At 42.4% G+C, this 22,805-nt stretch overlaps 1 protein-coding gene and 1 long non-coding RNA gene across 5 annotated transcripts; one reads left to right on the forward strand and one right to left on the reverse strand.

Annotated features, from left to right (window-relative positions):
• Positions 1–791: 791 nt before the first annotated feature.
• LOC132321746 (uncharacterized) lies at positions 792–10,699 on the reverse strand. The gene is made up of 4 exons (XR_009484872.1): positions 10,621–10,699; positions 4,106–4,228; positions 3,638–3,726; positions 792–1,089 (listed from the first exon to the last, which is right to left on the reverse strand). It is a non-coding gene; the product is annotated as an uncharacterized LOC132321746 (long non-coding RNA).
• A 168-nt stretch (positions 10,700–10,867) lies between these two features.
• LOC132321767 (F-box only protein 15-like) lies at positions 10,868–22,749 on the forward strand. 4 transcript variants are annotated; one of them, XM_059835209.1, is made up of 6 exons: positions 10,868–10,905; positions 11,185–11,222; positions 12,900–13,066; positions 20,848–21,090; positions 21,365–21,574; positions 22,556–22,749. In XM_059835209.1, exons 3-6 carry the CDS (start codon positions 12,900–12,902, stop codon positions 22,680–22,682), a joined length of 747 nt encoding a protein of 248 aa, XP_059691192.1. In that variant the 5' UTR covers positions 10,868–10,905; positions 11,185–11,222; the 3' UTR covers positions 22,683–22,749. The 4 variants fall into 4 exon arrangements, 1 of the variants encoding a protein (XP_059691192.1); XR_009484884.1 differs by lacking the exons at positions 10,868–10,905; positions 11,185–11,222 and adding exons at positions 17,948–18,068; positions 19,004–19,088 and having other exon boundaries at positions 13,028–13,066; positions 22,551–22,743; XR_009484885.1 differs by lacking the exons at positions 10,868–10,905; positions 11,185–11,222 and adding exons at positions 17,948–18,068; positions 19,004–19,088 and having other exon boundaries at positions 13,028–13,066; positions 20,848–21,022; positions 22,551–22,743.
• The last annotated feature ends 56 nt before the right edge of the window (positions 22,750–22,805 follow it).

Genomic DNA, 22,805 nt, shown 5'->3' on the forward strand with positions numbered 1-22,805 from the left:
CAGCAGTGGTATTTAAGTTGACGTATGTTCTCAACTCACACTTTAGTTACCTAGCAGTTTTGTCCAATAGAATTAATTTGTAAACACTGCCAGAATATTTTCTAGATGGTTTGTAATTTTTTAAGAGTTTTTTTAGATGTGGATGTGTAAATAAAACTGTAGCATTTAAAGTTTTTGTCTTGTGGAAGAGGAAAGTTAAAAGTTGTGTGAGCATGAAGATTTGCGAGACAAAGGGGCACTTCTGCGGGGGAAGAGAAAACAAAGACTTAACGCAGACCATCTTTTTTGTACAAATTAAACACTTCCCCCAATGTGCGTGGGCAAAATACTAATCTAATTTAGCTTTGCATTGTATGCTAGTTTAAAAAAAACCTTCTGTAATATACTGTAAAAAAAAAAAAAAACCAACCATAAACCAACCCAAAAAAGCTTTTATGGTGAGTTTTGTAAGTAGATTTATTAAAGGATGACCTGTTCTCTAGCTGTGATCTCACCACTTCAAATGGATGTAATTTGAATAAATTTTGTATGGTAATGAATCAATAAAAAGGATTTTTTAAAGAGTTTAGATTTGTATACAGCTCTTTCTTCTTACTCTTGGTGCCTATCATGCTGCTTCTTGGAACCCAGCTGGTACTATTTTCATTATTAGTGCTCACACTCCTTTGACACCAGGAATGTTTCAATCCCTTTTTTTAATTATGCTAACAAGTAGTTCAGCATTTTTTTTAAGCCAGAGTGAAACAAGAATAAAAGACACATGTAAAGAGACACAGTAGGAGATCCAGAGGTTGGGATAACACGGGTTTATTTTTATTTATCCCCCCACATGAATTATGAACAGACTTCTTGCAAACTTCATAGAAATTGGGTTATTCTAGGATTAAATGACATGAAAGCGATCGTTGAGGAACTCGTTAACCTTCCTACTGATAATTCTCCAGAAGTCTCCTAATAGGAGCCTTGAAAAGAACGAGTTCTGGTTACTTGAGTCATCTCCAGCAGTCTCTTGCACCAGACATGCATTTACAAACTTGTACTCCCTTTCTGGTCTTGGTGCTGCCACCATTCTAGATGCATGGCCATCAACTAGTAAAAGAAAAAAAAAAACTATCAGGATAATAAAATCACAGTAATATGGTTGTTTGCTTAAATGTTACGCTTCTGAGCAAGTTGTATCTGTCTTGCATCTTCTACGCACACAAGGAGAAGGCTACTATTGCAGCCCTTTATGCACTTGTCCCTACTCTGACTTCTGCACCCAGCAGTACCGAAAGGAAGGTTAGAGAAGATCCTCTGTTCTTCTACATTTCCAATAAAGAGTAACGGAGGGCTAGAGGACTGTGCTCTCCCTTTGAAGCAGAGACAGCAATAAATGTCCTCTTTCTCTCCTGGCTGTCATAGCTCCCTGGCCTGTTTGCAGTTTCTCTGTTCCACAGCTGCCATAAGCACTTTCTTATTCGCCCTTAGAATCTGCTACTGATTGCCACTTCTCCTGTCGTTTTCTCTCTGCTTTCTGTAGCTGCTTTGTAAACTTGGGATGTGCTGAGTTGCAGGAGGAAAAAACCAGCCCGTTCAACTACTTAGTTCTGCTCCCCTGAGCTAGCGCAGTGTACCTCAACATTATTCAGCGTACAAATATTACTTTCAGGGAGGCTTTATTGGGGCCCGTATGCGCTGCATTCCTTGGCTGCCAGCAGATGGAAAGGAATTCTGAGAAATCGGGCAAAACTGGCCTGAATGATAGGCAGCTACATGCTCCTTTACACACAGGAGAGGAGTTTAAAAAAAAAAAAAGGGGGGGGGGGGCGGTGTTCCTGCCCTTGAACCTACAGTGAGAACTTGTCCACCTACAAATGACAGACACCATCACTTTCTATTCTTTTTTGACTTATACCTGAAAGAGTCAGTTACACCACTGTCTTGATGCAGACAGGGACATTTTTGTTGCAGAAAGAAAGTACGAAAGATATGTAAGGTACTTTTTCTGGCATGAGACATTGCTACATGTTTAGAAGCACCAAATTTAGCAGTATACGCTGATTTTTTCCTGTGTGTAACACAGTTAATGCACCATGCCATTGGTGTTCCTGGAGCCAACAATTCTCAAGGTTAAGTGAACCAAGAGCAGCTATAGCAAAGTCATGGAGTGGTAGTAACTAAAGCATAAACAAATAGAATTCATCTCCCCATTTTCCTTTCCTTGCTGAGGCAAAAGCTGCCTGGATATTACTCTACAGCTGAGCAAAGATCAACAGAATGCTTTGCCTTTGTTACGTTCAGGAGCTTCTTTACCCACTTTTTTCTTTCTAAAACTTGACAGGGAGAAAGTGGCACAGCTAACAGAAAAAAACGGGTTGCTCTCAATTCTGAAGGGCGCTGAATGTTGCTGACAAACGACCAGCCAAATTCTCCTAAATTGCAGGAATAGAAGAAGGAATCCAGTTTCTTCTATCTTGGAATCAGGACTCTCCTAAGAGGAATCTTAGGATTCCCCATTTTTTTCCTGCATGCCTTCCCACTTACTTTTCCACCCAGAACTGCATGTTAGTTATCTGAGAAGAAGGTTGTCATGGAAAAATTGGGCCCTCACTTCCCTGGCTGTTTCCCTTCCCTAAGGACAGTGGTTGAGATGCTCTAAAACAACTAAGGATGTTCTCTTCTACTAACCATGAGCTAAAACTGAGGTTTGTATTTTATTTTCCTAGTAGTTTTTGTATTTTCCAACTCCTGCAAAAACCTGGAATGACTTCAAACGGTGTCTCCGAGCCTACCACCCCTCTTCAGCAGGAAGTACGGTATGCCGGCAACTTGGAAAGCATGTATTCTAAAGCTCTTCTTTGGACATTCAAGGAACTGGAGCATGTATATTGCCCGTCTATAGAAGGCCAGTACTGGAACTGGTATTGCCAGCTGCTGTCTCTTCAAGAGCAGTTTTCCCAGGTGGGTACAGAGAAGCTTTCTTCCTGCGGTCGAGAGATGGTAGGGAATCATCTGCTTCCCTTGCTACCTGCTGCACTACCAGCAGTCTGTGTGCAGCTTGATGTATTACGAATATGCTACAAAGCAATTCAGATTTGTGAGCTTCAAAAGCACTTAAAGGGTGTCTTCCATGTTGTGGCCACATCCTAGGACTGAACAGGACTGTGCTGGCACAAGGGCTGCTTGATATTATGAATTCTTGGCAGCGGGACAAAGTAAGGACTCCGCCGGATCATGCTGAAACTGATCAGCACGGCCTGTTTATGTCACTAGGTATGGGACTCACAGGTTATTCCTGCCTGGGAGCTGCTCTTGGAGCTCACTGCCTCCCCTTCACGAGTGGTGTTTTGTCAGTCTCGGCCATCAGGAGATTTTTGGATACGTCTAGCAGGCTATCTGTGCTTTGCTTTCTTCAGTCAACCATAAAACAGCACTGATGTCAGCCCAGTTTTGTTTAACCAGAGCGGTAACACTTGGCTAGTCGAGATAACTGGGGGGTAGTGCAGTGCCGTGCTCCCAGAACAGAGAAGTTTAAGTCAAGGACTGCATATGAAATACCTAGAAAACTGAAAAGGAGAAGGAAGGGACTCGCTAACCTTATCAGGAAGCAGTTATAATACTGATTGTCGTTACTGACATACCAAGGACTACTTACCCCGTACTATGAAGGAGGCTGTCTAGAGCAGATCAATGCAGCTACTGATGTTAAGATGTTTTCCTCCATTTTCTTCTGGGCTAAAAATGCTGCAAAAATAATGAATTACACATCACTCAGTCCCACTGAGAGTACCTCTGGAAAGTACTTGTGTGCTTAAACAAAGACCAATCACAAAGGCAAATGTATCTTAAGCTGTAAGGATGACTCTATCATGAGGCCAGGGTGATATTAATAGTGCTCAGTCCTGCCTAGAATGATTTGTTCTTAAAGATTGATTTAAATTAAGTGCTTGTTACTTTCTGTCCCAGTTTTTCCTCTTCAAATCTCTGTTACTTTGTTCTCATTGTTATCCCTTTTTTGCCTGTGAACATTGTCAGGTCAGTGTGACATAAAGTGAGACCCAGTTTTGAAGAAAAAGGAGAGGGAGGGGAAGCAATATCACAGGTAGAAGTTGCCAAGTTTTACCTGCTGGCACACCGATAGGCCTAGCATGGAATACGCTCAGGGCGTTCATTCACTTTTCCTCCAGTTCGAGGGAGACCATCATCTGCTATCTGGAGAATAGAATCATGATTCCAAAGGCTCCTTCTAAAGAGAGAAACTTCATGTTTGAAACACAATTACAAGAAATGGTGATTTTTACACCCCAAAGCAGGCTACCCCAAAATAAAATAACTATGTTAAATGTGAAATGTGTTCATCTGATTCGTGTCAATATGGAACAATGCTAGGGCCGCATGATGAAATGTGACTTTCTGTCCTACATACCCTTGTTAACCATAAGCCTAAGAAACACAGAGTGGTTAATGTATATAGTTCTTGTATCTTGCAAGGGTTGCCTGACAAATATTCCAAAACTGGTTTTGTTGCTAACCGCATAGTATTAAGCAAAAGAAGTCTATAGGGTGTGTGGAATTTGGATAATGAGGTGGGATTCCTGTGCTCAAAGAGCTGTTAAGACTGCCCTTGCTATCTCTTGTGCGACCCGGGGGAGTGGAGACTCACCCAGCTAACACAGGATGCAGATAAGGAGGGGGTCCTGTGGAGGCAGGACAGCCCTGCTTATGGTCAGCAAAGACAGTAAGATAACAGGAATGTGAGAGGTCCTTTGTTTCTTTGAAAAGGTTTCGTGTCCGATAACTGACCTTTGCCTCATTACCGGTGAAATGCATATTACAACTCACACCCCTGCATATGCTAATGAAGATTATAGAGGTCATGCTAAACATATATGACTATAGCACTCGTCTCTCCACCCAAATCATGCTACACGTCACATATGGGGGGGGGGGGGGGGGGGAACCTAATTCATTTACAAAGACCAACCTTTCCTATGAATATGTAGCAGCAGAAGAAATACAAACCGAAAACAAGAACTGTACGGTGTGCGTCTTGGTGGAGCAGAGACTCCTGGCGCACCCAGCACTGTTTGCTTGCCTCTATTCGTTTAATAAATTCTAAACTTTAATTGCAATCCTATTTGGGATTGAGTCATTTATCACAACTGGGGGCTCGTCCGGGATGGCTTTGGTTCCTGAATTCTGATTTGATCTAGGAGGGGCGCCCCACCATTTGGTGGCTCCTGTTCGAGTCGGGTCGGGACTAACGCCATCCTGAATCTAAATAAAGGCAAGCAAAGAATTTGATTTTCTATGAGCTCCCTTGCCGGCTGCAGCACTATATTTTGCCCGTAATTCTGCGCGCGAAGATCCGAACGAGGACGACGGAGTCGTAAGTATTTAAGGCGTATACCGTTCGGTTGGGTGGGATTCGGTTGCCTGTGTGCGTAAGAGTGTGACTGAGATGGAACTTAGTTCCGAAGCGATTGTGGAGGTCTTCTGACCGCGGTTCCAATCTCCCGCGAGGGACTTGGCCGCTGAAGGACCGAAGCAATTCCTATAGGATTCGTGGGTGGGTGATAGGTCCTAAACCCCCTGCAAGACACTCTTACTAAGGTAACCAAGGGCTGTAGGAATTGCCATAGTAAAATTCCTAGATGGGTCAAACAAAATCGAAGACCAGGGACCAGAAGAAAGGGAGCAAATTACCAGACATAGCACCAGAAAGTCCATTAGGAATAATGATTAGAAATTGGAACGATAGGGGCCCCAGAAAAGAAAAAAAGTAAATTAAAAATGATTCAGTATTGTATGGTAGAATGACCAAAGGAGCCTTTAAGACCACATGTCTTTTGGCCTGTTTTTGGATCCTTTGAAGACTGGATTTGCCAGGCCTTAAATATACATGTTAATGCAAAGGAACTTTTTAGCCAGGAGGAAAGTGATTATGCAGGATTATGGATCAGGACTTCACGTCCTTTTCCAGCCTCAATACTTACACTAAAAGCAGATGAGAAGTTTGAAGAAGATAAAGAAAAACAGCTTACAGACCTTTTGAGAAAGTACAAGTTGATTTCACTGAATTGCCCAAGGTAGGGAGGATAAAATACCTATTGGTAATAGTAGATCATTTAACACAATGGGTAGAAGCTTATCCTGTAGCACGAACTACGGCACAAACGGTGGTAAAAATTTTATTAGAACACTTGATACCTAGATATGGGATAATCCAGTACATCGATTCTGATCAGAGCACACACTTTACTTCTAAAATAATAAAACTATTATGTCAATCATTAGGCATTCAGTGGGAATACCACACTCCGTGGCACCCACAAAGCTCGGGGAAAGTAGAAAGAATGAATCAAACAATAAAACAACAATTGGCTAAGTTAATGATCGAAACACAAATGCCCTGGACAAAATGTTTACCATTGGCACTTTCAAACATAAGAACTAAACCACACAGTGAGACTGGATTATCGCCATATGAAATGTTATATGGCATGCCTTATTCCCAAGGGATGCCTCTAGGAAACAATGTAGTTGAGGATCATAGTATCCAAAAATATATAATTACCATTGGAGAGAGATTAAAAGAACTAAGAGAAATTGGGATGATAGCTCAAACACCACCTCTAGGATTTGCAATTCATCAGTTAAAACCGGGAGATAAGGTTCTAATAAAAACATGGAAAGAGGAAAACCTATCTCCCCTCTGGGAAGGACCTTTTCTTGTTTTATAAACTACAAAAACAGCTGTGAGAACTGCTGAGAAAGGATGGACACATGTGTCGTGAGTAAAAGGTCCAGTGAAGGAGTGGAAAGTAACATCTGAACCAGGAGAAACTAAACTAACCATCAGATGAACTTGAAGAGGCCTTCATCAAAGAATATAAGCTAAGTTGCTGTGGGAATTTTGTTGTGATTACTCCTATAAAATTAGTAAACAGAGAGACTCCTGAATAGATACCTATTAAAGGAAACGATTTATTAATAACTGGGATCAGTTAAATATTATCCCCTAGAAATAACAATAGACTATCCGCAGTATACATGGGATTTTTAGGACAAATTGGAAAAAAGGCAAACTTTAAACTCATTTGAGTACTCAGAAAAGGACACCCCTTAAGATTAAGGAAGAGGGCAAGACCGGATAGGGAACCAGTGTTGCGGCTTGAAAGGTCTGCCAAGGGCTGCAACCCCTTCGGGCTGTGACCGCCGATCACTATGGCCCTTACCGGACCTCTTCTAGTTCTACTTGGGGTGAGTTCCTAAACCCAGACTACGGCAAACAACTGCAGTCAATGTATAGTAACTACTAGAAAGGGACGGATAAGCTCCCAAACCTTGATGTATCATACGGTCTACGACTGTAAAGACCAGAAAATAGGAAACTGCATTCATAACCAAACCCAGTATGCTCTATGCAGAAGGGGATGGTCCTGTGTATATTAGGATACTGCAGGCTGGGGATATGATAATCAATGTGGGAATTTACAAGCTTCAATCACAAGGGTGCAAACAGACAGTAATTGTACAACCCATACCTATAATCTGGTAAATTTAACTCTCATAAATTTAGAAATTTGGAAACAGAAAAAAGTAACCAAAATTGGACTTAAGATATACGGACCTGGAGAAGACCCGGGTGTAGTTATTAATATTGAAATCAAAGAAAGGACAAAAAGAATCAGTGCAACATAGACTGTTATTCAACTCATTTTATCATGAAATAGAAACAGGAGTGAAATATGAAATTCCCACAGTTGCTAAAAATCTATTTGTGAATCTTGCTGAAAACATTGCTAAGTCATTGAATATAACTAATTGTTATGTTTGTGGTGAAACAAATCAAGATGAACGATGGCCATGGGAGGCTATGGAGAACAACATAAGCAATCCCCAAGTATGGAAAACAATAGGTAAGGGTAATAGGAAACAACAATGGGTACTCCAAACGAGTATAATTGGAAGGAGTTGTTGGCAAAATCTAAAAAACAAAGGAAGACAAGTAGGTAACCTAGAGTGTGAAGGAGGTTACCTATGAAATGAAACTCAGAAGCGCTGGGATAAATGGGGAAGCCCACTGGAAAAGAATAATCAATTTAAGAATTGGACCAATAGAACAAACATACCAAAGGGCTGGCCAACTCCTGAAGGACATTATTGGATTTGTGGCAAACTAGCCTATGCATATTTACCAGAGAATTGGGCAGGATCCTGTGTATCAGGAGCTATAAGACCCAGTTTTTTCCTGTTACCCATAAATCGGGGAGAGCGATTAGGAGTCCCAGTGTATGCTGAAGCTGATGAGCTAAGAAAAAAAGCGTCATAAACGGAACTTACAAATCGGACATTGAAGAGATAACGAATGGCCCCCTGAGAGAATCATTGCCTACTATGATCCAGCTACGTGGGCAGAAGACGGATGCTGGAGCTACAGGACCCCAATATAAATGCTTAATAGAATAATTAGGTTACAAGCTGTATTAGAAATAGTTATAAATAAAACCGAAGATGCACTTGGATTAATTGCAAAGCAAAATACCAAGATGAGAACTGCTTTGTATCAAAATCGCTTAGCTTTGGATTATTTGCTAGAACAAAGAGGAGGAGTCTGTGGAAAATTTAACCTTAGTAATTGTTGCTTAGAGATTGATGATGAAGGAAAAGCTGTAAATGAACTTGTAAAAGAAATGAAGAAAATTGCACATGTTCCAGTTCAAACTTGGAATGGAATCAATCTATGAGAATTATGGAGAGACTTTACAGGCGGTGATTGGCTTACTAAAATTGGGAGAGTTGTACTGGGGATATGTGGAGGATTGTTAATAATTCCATGTTTAATACCTTGTTTTACCAGACTAATACACTCGGTTATACAAGGAATGCAAATATCTGCGGTACCTGTTGACCCAGAACCAGGGAAAGAAAAAACCCATTCCCTAATGATAATAAAAACAAAAGAAGATTCAAAATTGATACCAATTCGGCAAGTGTTGACTCGATTGGAAACGAAAACACGAATCAATACCATAAAAAAAAAAAAATGGGGGATTGTGAAATGTGTTCATCTGATTCGTGTCAATATGGAACAATGCTAGGGCCGCATGATGAAATGTGACTTTCTGTCCTACATACCCTTGTTAACCATAAGCCTAAGAAACACAGAGTGGTTAATGTATATAGTTCTTGTATCTTGCAAGGGTTGCCTGACAAATATTCCAAAACTGGTTTTGTTGCTAACCGCATAGTATTAAGCAAAAGAAGTCTATAGGGCGTGTGGAATTTGGATAATGAGGTGGGACTCCTGTGCTCAAAGAGCTGTTAAGACTGCCCTTGCTATCTCTTGTGCGACCCGGGGGAGTGGAGACTCACCCAGCTAACACAGGGTGCAGATAAAGAGGGGGTCCTGTGGAGGCAGGACAGCCCTGCTTATGGTCAGCAAAGACAGTAAAACAACAGGAATGTGAGAGGTCCTTTGTTTCTTTGAAAAGGTTTCGTGTCCGATAACTGACCTTTGCCTCATTACCTGTGAAATGCATATTACAACTCACACCCTGCATATGCTAATGAAGATTATAGAGGTCATGCTAAACATATATGACTATAGCACTCGTCTCTCCACCCAAATCATGCTACACATCACATGGGGGGGGGGGGGGGGAACCTAATTCATTTACAAAGACCAACCTTTCCTATGAATATGTAGCAGCAGGAGAAATACAAACCGAAAACAAGAACTGTACGGTGTGCGTCTTGGTGGAGCAGAGACTCCTAGCGCACCCAGCGCTGTTTGATTGCCTCTATTTGTTTAATAAATTCTAAACTTTAATTGCAATCCTATTTGGGGTTGAGTCATTTATCACATTAAAGATGCAGTATCAATAATCTTTTTAGGTTAACTGTGTATATAAAAAAAAAGCAATAGCATTATGCTTGCCCTCTAGAACACGCTGATCAAGAAGGAAGCAGTACCTTTAACAATCTGTCTGCTCAGAGCCCTGGCTTTACCCATCCACAGCCAGACTCATGGCTTCCAAAACATTAATCAGAAAAGTTGCTACTAGCCCTATATTGGCGGGAAACAATGCCAGAAACTTTAGCCATCTAATATTAAATCCTTGGACCAACATCTTCCAGACTGACTGAACAGAAAAGCTGCTACCAGCATTGTATTTTGAGGAAATGAGCGATTAAAAAGAAAAGGGCTGTGGGCATGGCAGGCATCAATAGCTCGTCATTACGCGGAAACTTCCGAATCCAAGTGCTTTAACTGGCTTTTACTGCCGGACCTAGTTTTCACTCAAAACGGAGGTGAGTCTCCAAGGATGCGGAGAAACGAAGCGCGGAGGACGCGTGGCCTTGGCGCTCGGCAGATGCCCCGGCGCCGGTGATCTGCGCTGCAAACCCAGCCACGGCGCAGCGCCGGAGGACACCCCATGGCAGCGCCGGAGGACACCCCCTCTCCAGCTCCACGACTTCCCCTTCCCCCTCGCCACAGCTGACGCTCCCAGCACGGCGGCCCGGCGCCGCGGCCACGGGAGCAGCCGTGAGGGCTCCTACGGCCCTAGCGCCCGCCGCGCCCTCCCCCGCCCCGCTCCGGCCAGGCCTCAGCTCTGCTCTTCCCCCACGTACGGCACTCCACCGGCGAAAGGAGCGGGAGCGCCGGCCCGGCGGACAAACCCCTCGGCGGTCGCGCAGCGGGACGGGCAGGCCCGCGCTGCCGCGCCGCTGCCGCTGCCCACCCCGCCGGGCGGCGCAGCCGCGCTCTCTCTCGCGAGGCTGCGTCCCAGAGCGCGTGCACCGGTTTGGCCGCTGCCGACCGCCGTCGCGGCGCTGCTGCGCGCGCGCGGGGGCTTGAGGCGGGGCGCGGCGGCCGCGATGGCGGAGCCCTGCTGAGGGCGTGCGGGGCCCGGCGGGGTGAGAGCCGGGGCTCGCCGTGGAGGCCCCCTCCCCCCTTCTCCCCCCCTCCCCTTCTCCCCTTCTCCCCCTCTCCCTCCCCATCCCCCTCTCCACCCTCCCCCCTCTCCCTCCCCCTCCCCCCTCTCGCTCCCCCTCCCCCTTCTCCCTCCCCCCTCTCCCCTCTCGCTCCCCCTCCCCCCTCTTCCTCCCCCTTCCCCTCCCCCCTCCACCTCGTGGGTCTCTGTCCACCAGTTCTGCTCGTTCCTGCCATGTCTTTTTGTTCTTTTTTTTCCCCAGGATTATTCTCCAAGAGGATTTAGACCTTGCTTCAAAAGGTATGACTTTTCTTTTGGCTGTATTCGTTCTTTTGGGGGCCACGGAAATAAACTAAGCTTCTTTGTTTTGCAGCTGCTCCATTATAGCAGGTATTTTTCTGGAAGAGAGAAAAAACAACAAATCAAAACTTTTTCCTTCCCTGTATTGAGTTGATAACTTTACCTATTTGTACACACTGTTCGTGGTATAAAGTATATAATCATATTTTGATTTAAAAAGTCTGAATATTTACAACAGTATAAAGTAGTGTAAGAGATGTTGCCCCCCCCCACCCCCCCCAATATTCTTTATTGCTAGACTTTCCACAGCTTTTTATTTTGGTTCATCCTTTGTGGCCTTTTTAGAGATCCTGGGATTTTTGATCTAGAAGAATGCTAAACGCTTCTATGTCTTTGTCAGATGCATCCTCTTTGTGACATCATCATATTCCTTTTTAAGTTAAATGTTATAAAAGTTATATGAAGTTTGATTTTGAAGTGTACTTTGCAAGATTGACTGAAGGACTCACACTGGGGAAAGTGCATAGGTGTTTAACTTCTTATGTCCTTGAGTAATTCAGTTTGTACAAAATACTTTGAGGTGTTGCCAGTAGCCTGAGCTTTCTGTTCCTGAAATCTGGTTTTAAAGAAATTAAAGCCTTGTTTCTTTTGTTCTTCACTGCCAGTTAGGAAAGTGTTGTGTTTTCCCTGTAAACTCTGTGAAATGCCCCTGTGTGATTTCCTTAGTAAACTGTTGAGACATGTACAAAACCAAGTGTCCAATGCTAAATCAGACATTATTCTGATGAAGAATTACACACAGCACAGTGTGAGGCGTGTAATTAATGCATAGCTTTTTTTTTTTTACAGGCTCCTTTAGTAAATAACTTTTTTTTCCTTTCCTGAAAACTGATCTGGATCTTGAGATCTGCTGGGAGCTATAGATGCATGTATATTTACTTTCTTGTGGAAAATATAAATAGATTTTAATGATTTTTCTCGTGTATTATATGAGCCAGATGATAATTAGCTATTTGATGTTAGCTAGGTGTAGTTGTTTAACACCTTGTACCTGAGGACAGGAATTTTTATTTTGCTGTCCTAATGAATGAAGTAATTCAAATGAAAGTCCTGTGGGATCAGGAATTCTAGGAATAGTTTGGTTTCTTTTCAAAAGGACTATGAAGACATTGAAATACTGTGCACCTGTTTTCAGCACACAAATAAAAGAGCCAGAAGAACCTCTGAAGGAGGCGCTTGAATGCTGTGTCTTTCATTCTTCTGTGATGTGAGTGGAAGCGTATCTGTCGCATAACATGAACTCATTATTCCACTGTGCTGCCTGACATGGTTAAGAATACTCGTATCTTGGATATGTCACGTCAGAGGAGCTGCAGGGTTTTTGAATTAGAAGGTGGCAAGGTACAGATTATTAAAAAAAACCCAAACAACCCTCTCTATGGTTTGTGGCTTTCTCCCTGCCTGTGTTTGAGATCTCGGGGGAAGAGGGCCTCAGGAAATATCTCTGGATAGTTGATTGTTTTTATGTGCTCACCTTCCCTCATCTATATGATCTATCGCAGGTATATGTAGAAATACATCTGACTTTTCTTTATGAGAACATATGCAGTAGATACTAGGCCTTGGCTTTGTATTCAAATGCTTGCTAATATCAGTCTTCTCTAATGCTTCTTGAAGATGCCTGCTGCCTGTGAACCAGTGCTTGAAGATATTGATGATACCGTGTCAGCAGAAGATTTGAAGCCACATGATCGGCAGTTTGTAAGAAAGAACGTTTTTCCAAAAGTGCGACAACGCAATTCACAAAAAAATACTCGGGCAGACGATGATCCCCCAAGTGACAGGTAAATTCTTCCATCAACCCTATCTTGTTGCTTTGCTCATATCTTGTGTGCACTGTCAGCTTCTAAAAATAAGGTGGAAGTTCTCATTGTCTCATAGTGTAAAATTTGAATACAAGATAAAAATGAGTGAAATAGTGTTTATAAAATGTAGTGATAATGAACAATAAATCCTGAGCAGATTTCTTGTCCTAGACAAACTTTCTCTAGAAATCAGTTATGACGGAGATATTGATTAATGGAGTAATCAGACTGGAAAAATGGTTCCTGTTACTTCAGCTTGTATGTGTAAAACATTCCTGAAAAATTGTCTGCTTCACCTTAATTACCTAAATAGAAGCTGAGCTCTTCAAAATGCAGTCCTGGAGTAGCCTTGTGCCATCTGGAATGAGAAATAAGAATAAAATCCTGAGACTCACGAAAGGCTTGAGGCTGGAAGGGACCTCTGGAGGTCATCTTCTGCAAAGCCCCTGCTGAAGCAGGGCCACCTACAGCCAGGTGGCCAGGACCGTGCCTAGCTAGTTTTTGAATATCTCTAAAGAGGGAGATTCCACCACCTCCTTGGGCAACCTGTGCCAGCGCTCAGTCACCCTCACAGTCAAAAAGTGTTTCCTGATGTTCAGAGGGACCCCTGTGTTTCAGTTTGTGCCCGTTGCCTCCTGGCCTGTCACTGGGCACCGCTGAAAAGAGCCTGTGTCTGTCCTCTTTGGACCCTCCCTTCAGGTATTTAATATCCATTGATGAGCTTCCCCCGAGCCTTTCTCTTGCAGGCTGAACAGTGCCAGCTCTCTCAGCCTCTCCTCTTAGGAGAGATGCTCCAGTCCCTTAACCATCTTCATGGCCCTTTGTTGGACTGTCTCCAGTATGTCCATCTCTCTCTTGTGGGTGTATCCCATCAGGGACTTAGGTATGTCCAGTTTGCTGAAGTATTCCCTGACCTGACCCTCTTCCACCAAGGGTACATCTTCCTTGCTTCAGTCTTTCCACCTGGCTTCTGGAACCTGGGATTTCCAAAGGCTGTACTTGTTGTTTGTACATCCTCCTGCAAGTGACATAGTGAGACTTCTTTTGAACTTACTGTTTTATTTCAGTGGAAATCGTATGCAGTAACTATGGAACGTATCTTTTGTGTTTTTCCTTCTTGTGATTCCCCTAAGAGCAGAATCAACTTTCTGCTGCAGTGGAATTGATCAAAGTATAAATGAACTCAGTTATCGATTCTAGTTTCTACTGCATTTCCGAGATCTGGATTTTGGTTGGTGCCACCCCCTGCTCCCCCTCCCCCCCGCCCTTAATTTTGAGCTGGTGGATGAAATTTCCCTGCATTATAAAGGTGGAAATAAAGTATGTCTGGAATGTGCAGGAAATTTGATTTTGTTTTCTCATTAGTGTTCAAAAGAGATTTTTATAAGCATAACAGTCCACCTTTATGTGAAGCCCCATTCTGCCAGGAGTGTGTGTACAGCCGAACCGGTGGCCTATAGATACTTGACACTAGCACTCCATTCTCCGAAGTATTCAGGAGAATACTGTATGTTATTTAACAGGCTGTATTTTAGTGTTTTTGACCCAAGAATGCACATTGAATGTACGTTGTTTAGACAGTAGGAACACTAAATACATTGTACATGTGCAACACGTGTTGCACATGTCTAATGATCATTAATCTGCCATCAACAATTTTTTGTTTCTAGCTAGGGGAAGTAGCTTTAAAAAAAGAAGCGTGGGGGAGGAGAAAAGAGAAAAGATGTGGGCAGGGCAAAGGATGGTGTTGCAGGATGTCTGTTGTTCTTGTACTGGCATCTTTAGCTCATTGGCACAGTTATCCCGGGAGTTTCAGTGAGAGCTTCTTGCAGAATTTTTTGTTGGTTCTTAAACCATTGTGTGTGCCAGCTCCATGGTGCACATCTGCCATGCTGCTTCTGTAGCCCAGAAAGGTTGGGATATGAGCTTTCAGACGTTAGTGTGGCTGGTGGCAGGCTTAAGTTAAGAATTTATAAAGGTGCCTTGTATGGAGGGAACTCCGGTCAATGAGTGCCATAATATCAAAAGGCTGCAGTTTAGCTCTACCTGTTTGCTGGTGGCCTCATTTCAGTGCAGTCACTTGAAGATCCCTTGTTAAATGATCATTTTCAGAAAGTGAGTTGTTTGGTTTGTTTTTTTTCAATACAACTGCCGCGTACTGAATCTCTTCTTATCCTACAGCTCTTGTACATTCTCCATTCTAAAACTCTTTTCTTGCCACTTGTGGTGGCTTGACCCTGGCCAACAACTGAGCAGCCACCCAGCCACTTGCTCAGCCCTCCTCTCAGTAGGCTGAGGGAGCTAACTGGAAGAGCAAAAGCGAGAAAACTTGTGGGTTGGGGTAAAGACAGTTTAAGTGAAGGCAAGAGTAAGGATAAACTTCAAGGGATGCAAAAGCAATTGCTCACCACCTCCCACAAGCAGACTGATGCCCAATCAGTCTCAGAACAATGGTTAGTTTGGGAGGACCAAACCGCCAGTTTTTATTGCTGAGCATGATGTCATCTGGTATGGATTATCCTTTTGGTCAGTTTGGGTCAGCTATTCTGTCCATGTTCCCTCCCAGCCTCTTGTCCATCTCCAGCCTGCTTGAGGCGGGGTGGAGCACGGTGGGCAACAGGAGGTTGTGATGCTGTGCAAGCACTGTTCCACAATAGCTAAACCACAGGTGTGTTATCAACACTGTTTTAGTCATAAATACAAAACACAGCATCATACAGGTAGCTGTGGAGAAAGTTAACTCTATCCCAGCCAGATCTATTACCCGCTCCACTAAACTCACATAATTATAATGTTTTTCCCTGCCTGTTTTGGAGTCGTTATTGTTTGTGTTGCTTATTTTATAGTTGAAGAATTACAATTAATTGAGTCTGTTCAGTGGCCCTGACGGGGAAGCGTGTTCCTCTTTTAACTTCTTCGTTAATTTTTACTTATCAGCGTTATTCCTGGTGCTCAGAAAATCTGGATTCGTACATGGGGATGTTCTCACAATAATTCAGATGGTGCATATATGGCTGGACAGCTGGCTGCATATGGATACGAAATGACAGGGAACAATATGGGACAAGTCGCATAATTCAGTTTTTTGGGGTGAACGTTCAGAGCTGTCAAGCTGTTGTTGAATGTTTTCAGTCTTAATTACACTTTTTTAAAATGCCCCTTTGATCTCTTTCTGATTTGAAGGTGAGGAGGTAAAGTGTTTTCCTGGCATTAAGGAGAATGATTACAAGATGAGTGCTTTCAGAATGGTTAGGTTTTCCTGACAGGGCAGCCATCTGATAGGTGTCATGCAGTGCCTTTTGTGGGCATTTTGCTTGCTAAACTGAATTGAAAAGTTTTCGTAGGAGTGGAAGGGAAAGATCTTACTTCTTGGGCAGAATCTAGCTGGTTGTCTGATTGTAGCTGGTGGAACCCAAGTGCGAGAGAGAGAGAGAGGAAGGAGAAGTGTTGTCACTTAGTGATGAGTGTGTTTGCTGCTGGAGCAGAGGTGAACTACTCCATGTGAATGATCCTTTGTTTTGGGAGGGATGATCAGTATGATGGAGGCGGGATGATCTAGGATTGTATCTTGTACATTTGAAAGGGCTGAAGATGCTGTTTTTCCTTTCCTTCCAAATACTTTAAAACACTCCCTGTCATCTTGTTCCACCTCCCCAACCCTAAAAAAACCCCCAAACTTGTGGTTGTGCTGGCCACGTTTCATCTCCTTAATGAAAAATGTGTTGAAAGAAAAGCTTGTAGAAAGCTGAAAACACAGATTGATGTTGTGTTTCAGTGGAGAATTATTGACTGAATGCTTTTGTGTAACTTACAATTAGTCAAAATAAAAATTTAAATTTTATTAATTAATTCAAGTTTTAGTTTGTCTCGCATTTAAACTTGCATCCTGCTTGTACTGAAAGACTGCAAAGTTGTCTTTCCTGACACTTTACTAGAAGTATTTTCTTCCTGATTTCACAAAATGCTTGTTTCTCTTCTTGAATGTCTCATGATATCATGAAACAGTTACATCTCATTTTCCTGTTTCGCAGTTGATCTTTCTGTTTTTGTCTAAGTAGAAACTAGATACTGAATTATTCAAGTGCTGAACTATTGGAGGGAACCCAGGTTATTCTTTAAGGAGTAGCGCAACTCTGGAGTGGGTATGCTCTTTTCACAGACAAGTGGAGTGCTGGTCCAAAAAGCCTTCTTTGTGGCAGCTGTTTTTGTAAGACTACAAATGAGTTCTCGGTTTTGCCTCGTTACGGCTTTCTTAAATTTAACTTCTTTTTATCTTAATCTCTCTAATGCATAGTGTTGCAGAAGCTACTTTGGGCTTGTCAAGATTTGGACAGCTGTCGTGTGCTTTTGGAATTTTATTGGGAGACATGGAGGAAAGATGGAGTGCAGCGAAGGAAGGAACTACCTAAAATTTTTGATACCTTCTCTTTTTAGAAAATGAAGTGTTCATAACTTGAGACTAGAAATCAGTCTACATCTAGAATCTGAAACTGAGAACTAAAAACTGACTAAAAATTGCCATAGCTGGGACAGGAATTACCTACAGAGGAATTTTGGGAACTGTATAGGAAATTGCTTGCTAGTTTCTGGTCATTATTAAATCGATGTCTTGATTTAGTTTGTGTGTGTGTATATGCCTATATTAAATCAAACAAACCAAAAAACCCCAGTGCTGGGGTGGTAGGCAGAAATTATCCAGTGTGGTTTCTTTTTTGTGAAATTAGGTAACTTCTTTTTAAGCTGATACATTTAAGGACCTCTGGAAATGTCATTTTTGTTCAACAGAACAAAAATACTGGCTACAAATTCTGGCTCAAGTAACTTTTTACAAATCCATCTCTTGAATGTTCTCCTTTATAGGCTGATAATGAAGCTGGAGCTGAGTGCAAGTATTGCAAGTATGATAGCTGTATGTGAGACTAGGAGGTGGTGAAGAGGGCAACCGCCTTTCTGCTCAAGATAGTGATGCTTCTGGCCACAAGTGCGTATGAAAGTGCTCTATTCCTGCTTGGATTGCTGATAATGTCTCTCAGGGTTTCACACGGGGACTGATCTATGTAATGGACTTGGAAGACAGGATGTCTTCCAGCCTTCAGCAAGTTTGTGGACTATGCCGACCTGGGGGAAGTGGTTGATAGTCTAGAAACCAGTGCTGTGGTTCAGAGGGACCTTAAAAGACTAGAAAAAGGGCTAGCGGAAACCATATGATACTTAGCAAAGGCAAATGCAAAATCCTAGGGTTGGCATAACCCCAGCTAGTGGTAAAGGTGGGGGTGGGCAGCCTGACTAGAGAGCAGCTTTGCAGAAAAAGATTTTGGGATTCAGGTGGACAAGAATTGAACATGAGTCAGCAATGTATTCTTGTAGCAAAAAAAGGCAAACTGCATCCTGGGCTGTGCTAGCAAGAGTGTAGCCAGCAGGTCTGGGAGAGTGATCCTTCAGGTCTAGTGGTACTTGTGAGACAGCGTTTGGAGTGCTGTGTCCAGTGAGCCAGCTTGCGCCCGGTTTTGGGCTCCCCAAAACGAGAGAGGTTGATGTAGTGGAGCGAGTCCAACGGAGGGCCACCAAGATGGTTTGGGAGCACACGATGTATGAGGAGAGACTGGGAAGACTGGGTTTCTTCAGCCTTAAGAAGAGAAAGCTCATGGAAGATCCTAGTTGCAGATAGGAATAGCCAGTAGGAAGGTACAGAGGAAATGGAGTCAATCGCCTGTCAAAGGTGTGCAGTGAAACAAAAGACAGCAGAGTCTTGCTCTTGACAAAGTGGCAGTTAAGATTTTTAGCATCCAGTGCGTAACTTATTGCTCATGCTGTCCACCTTTCTATAGAGGAGATGCCAATATAGAAAGTTTTCCAACATTTCTCGAGTATCTCTCGTCAGTCCCTTTTTAAGAAAGCTTGTTATTTTTTTTACAGTGAGTCATCTGGGAAGTCCAGCTAGAATGTCAAGAAGGGATTTAATCTTTTTTGTACTATACAGTGAAGTAGTTACTCAGTAATAGTAAGTATTGCTTACATAATCCAAATTTCAAACATGTCTTGAAATTAACATTGTTTGTAATATGCAAAAAATAACAAAAAAAGTTTTGCAAGAGCTGTTTTCTAAATCGATGCCTCTCTCTGTTGCTAGAATTTGTTAGTTTAATGTCAAACTGTTCTAAACTTGAGGAAAAGATAGAAATATTCGCTAAGGTGAAAGATTGTCTGTTGTCACAGCATCTTGGACAGCTATTACCTAAATAAGTGTTTTGATTAGCCTGTTTCCTGTACGTTCCTAAGCTTTAGAGTCAACAACACTTATTGAAGAGATGCTGGAATGAAGTTCTGGGTCTAGTAAATTAAATGTGACCTTTACTTGCAGTTACTGCTTCATTATAAGGGAAATGGTCAAGCACTGTTTCTAGTGTCTTCTATCTAATTGCAAGATTGAAGAAAAAAAGAGGGTAGAAAAGACGCATCGGATAGACTTTTATTGCTAACTAGGAGTTGTAACAATGCAACCTGCCTTGTAAGTTGGCTTAGCTGAAACTGGGCATAGGTATAATGATGTCTTCTAATGATAGAAATAAGTTTTTATGACTTGTTGCAAAAATCTTATTCTAATATTATTCCTTATCCCTGTTTATTGGGCGGATTTTCTACCCTGTTCTTGATTTGAACTCTGTTCAAGAGATGCGGAAGTCTTTTTTCTTTTCTTTTTTTCCTTGCCTTTCTTTCACCTGTTTCAAAAATGTTCCTTCTGTACAAGAACCCTTTGTTGCTTTCAAGAGTGGCTCTATCCAAAGGTGAAAACTGAGGGCTGTGCTACAGTTTTTCACAGCAAAGCCTACCTCTGTCTGGGGGGAGAGCGCAGCGTGAATCTGCAATATACAGATGTTTGTTTGGGAAGGGAATTCAGTATGTGTGCCACTTAACAGTGCTTTCTCTCCAAAAAATGGAACCGAACGTGTATAGTCAGACATAGAAGGAATTGACTTGTGAAGCGGGTAGTCATATCAGCATTTGTTGGCATCTATAGGTTTCTGGTTCTGTGGAGTGGATGGGTTTTGGCCCAAGCTTCTTGAATGTATTTTGATGGATGAAGCAGTTAAGTATGCTTGGTTTTTTGTGATAACTGTTACAAATCTGTAATATAAAAACTCATCTACACAGTGTATGTAGGTGAGCAGGCACTTCTTTATTGCAGCACTGGACGCACAGGGGATCACTCCACCTAGTGTGCGTGTTTAGTTTCTCTGCTACAGAAGTTGTATACAATCAAAGTATACATAGTCATCATATTTCCAAGAAACAATTAACATATTCATACAATTTCCGAGAACTCATTAGTATGTGTAAATGCTCGTGACGCATGCGCCTTCAGGTACACAGGTGGTTGTCTAAGGTGCTCTGGTGGTCGTCCATAGTCTTCCTCACTGCTTCAGTGAATGTCCATGAAGGAAGTAGCAGTACAAGGGGAAGGAAGGCTTTTTAAAAACCACGTACTGTAGTGTGCTATTGAGAGGCATAAAAGAGCGGGAAGTTCCCAATATCCGCTGATCCTACTTTCTAGAGCACTAGTCCAACATTTTCTGTGTATGTGGTTGAGATGTTTATCAACCTTCCTGGCATATTGTAAGAATTAACTGAATAACTTTTTTTTTAATTATTTTTCTGCTAACATTATGCTCAGTGGTAGCTGAGACATGCATGTAAGAATAATTAAGTAACTCTTCTTGACATGAATGTGGTTTTCCTCTTCATTCTCTTTTTATTTTCAGTGGAATCTGGCTGAAAATCTATTCCGGTTGTTTTCAGCCAAAAAGGACAATTTGGAAAATGAAGTCTGAGCCACCAGAAACTGTTTCCTTGGGCTGCGCTGCTCTACGTGATAGAAAGCCTGGGTACTGGAAGAAAGAATACCTCTTCAAACAAATAGCTGCTGTCAAAATGAGAGTAAGGCGACTTGTTAAACCTGTAGATCCTTCTACAGGTCTTCCATGTAAAAACAAAGAAGCTATGAAGTAAGCAATGCCTTGTCACAGAAGATGTTGACTTGAGAACAATGTACAGACTATTAATGACTTGGAAAATGCTGGGGGGATAGGGAAGTAGAGCTATAAACTATGTATCATAATGGGAAGATACGATGATAGCCTATAAATGACCTAGCCTGAGAAACACAAGTAGCAGTTAGTAGAAATTTTAAATTTCTGTTGGAAGCATAGTTTAAGTTTTGTCACTTTGAGAATCTTTTTTTTTAAACACCCCTCTCCCTTCTCGATTCCTAAATAACAGAGCCTCTGGCTTGAGGTGGAGAATTGTTCTAAAGGACAAAAATGGAAAGGAACACGTAATGGAGAAGGCAAACCTGTCGATTAAGGACACATCTGTTACTATACTTTGGTATAGTACAAATTGGCCATGCTTAGACATCCTGTCAAGCCTGAAACTGTTTGGAGTTATGCCATTGCTTCCTGAGCAAAGCAGAGCTCCCAGCAAGAATGGGTGAGTGTTAATAGAGGATTTTTGAGGGGGTTTTGGTGTAACTGGGTGATAATGTGTCTGTAGGAGCTATCTGGCCTTGGTTTGACTTAACAAGTTAACTCTTTCTTAGAAAGCCTCTCTGTAATATTTCTTCCAAAGCGTGTGTCCTTTTCTTCATTGCTCGGGCTTTTTAGCAAGAGATAGGTATAATCCAGCAAGCTCTGACATGAATTTATAGGTTAATGTAGCTACTGGCATGCAAGATACAGACTGATAGGTCCTGCCTTGGCAAGCTGAATCTAAGGCATAGCTCGAAATGAGCATGAAACAAACATGTAAATCTAGGAGAATTTAATGTGAGACATTGAGAGTGGAACTGTTGATGGCTACAATGGGGTGATCTCTGTTACTAAGGTTTATTTTTTTCTATTGGGTAGGTGTGTATGTGAATGGAGGGAACTTGGTGTTTGGCTGCGAGTACAATATAAGTATATGCATATAAAAACAATAGCCCACAGCACAATGTGGGATAGCTGTTGTTTTGTAACTTAAGTGTGTACTATATTCTTCTGGCATTATATTCTGAGCAAAGATGTTTAAATTAAAAGTGTGTATTTGAGGTATGTACGTATTTGGTTGCTGTCAAGGAGTTTTCCACATGTCTCTGTCCTACGTGTCATTTTAATATATACAGTATCGGCTACATGCTGCTTACACAAACCCCCTAGCAGTAGAGCTCTGAAAAGAGAGAATTGTTGTTCACCTTTGTGAAATGTTGTTCACCTTTGTGAATTTCAGTTGTTAGGTGTTGAGATCCTGCTCGTATGCTGTAGTTGTTTAAAAGTGATTTTATGGCTGTGCATGCTGAATGCTTTCCAAACTGTTTCCATCATGTGCTGTTGGTCAGACTTCAGAGTGAAAAATGAAATTGGGCTGAACTTTTACATAAATAAGGAGACATAGTCTTGTTGCTACATTCTGTCTCTTCTTTTCGAAGAACAGTGAACATCAGCCCCGGGACCAAGGGCACCGCGGGCAACGCGAGTACTGCGGGCACTACGTCGTTTGCCGCGCTGGTGGCGACGAGCTCTCCGTGCTTGCAGCTGCCACGTGTTGCTGGCAGCAATGAATTTGCTCCGCCTCCTCGTCCTGCTGGCCCTGTGCGGGCCTGCGCACGGCACGTGGGACACCTGTGGGTAAGTAAGTGGCCCAAGGCTCCGGCAGGGAGCTTCGGCAACCCTTATGGGCTTCG

This window comes from Gavia stellata, unplaced genomic scaffold (genome assembly GCF_030936135.1).
Source record: "Gavia stellata isolate bGavSte3 unplaced genomic scaffold, bGavSte3.hap2 HAP2_SCAFFOLD_44, whole genome shotgun sequence".
Taxonomy (NCBI): Eukaryota; Metazoa; Chordata; class Aves; order Gaviiformes; family Gaviidae; genus Gavia; species Gavia stellata.

What these genes read in the sequence shown, in the direction of transcription:
- LOC132321767 (XM_059835209.1), top strand. Translation starts at nt 12,900, where the DNA reads ATGCCTGCTGCCTGTGAACCAGTGCTTGAAGATATTGATGATACCGTG. An exon ending in GATGATCCCCCAAGTGACAG is followed by an intron (nt 13,067 to 20,847) that starts GTAAATTCTTCC and finishes TTTTATTTTCAG; the next exon opens with TGGAATCTGGCTGAAAATCT. An exon ending in AGAGCTCCCAGCAAGAATGG is followed by an intron (nt 21,575 to 22,555) that starts GTGAGTGTTAAT and finishes TTCGAAGAACAG; the next exon opens with TGAACATCAGCCCCGGGACC.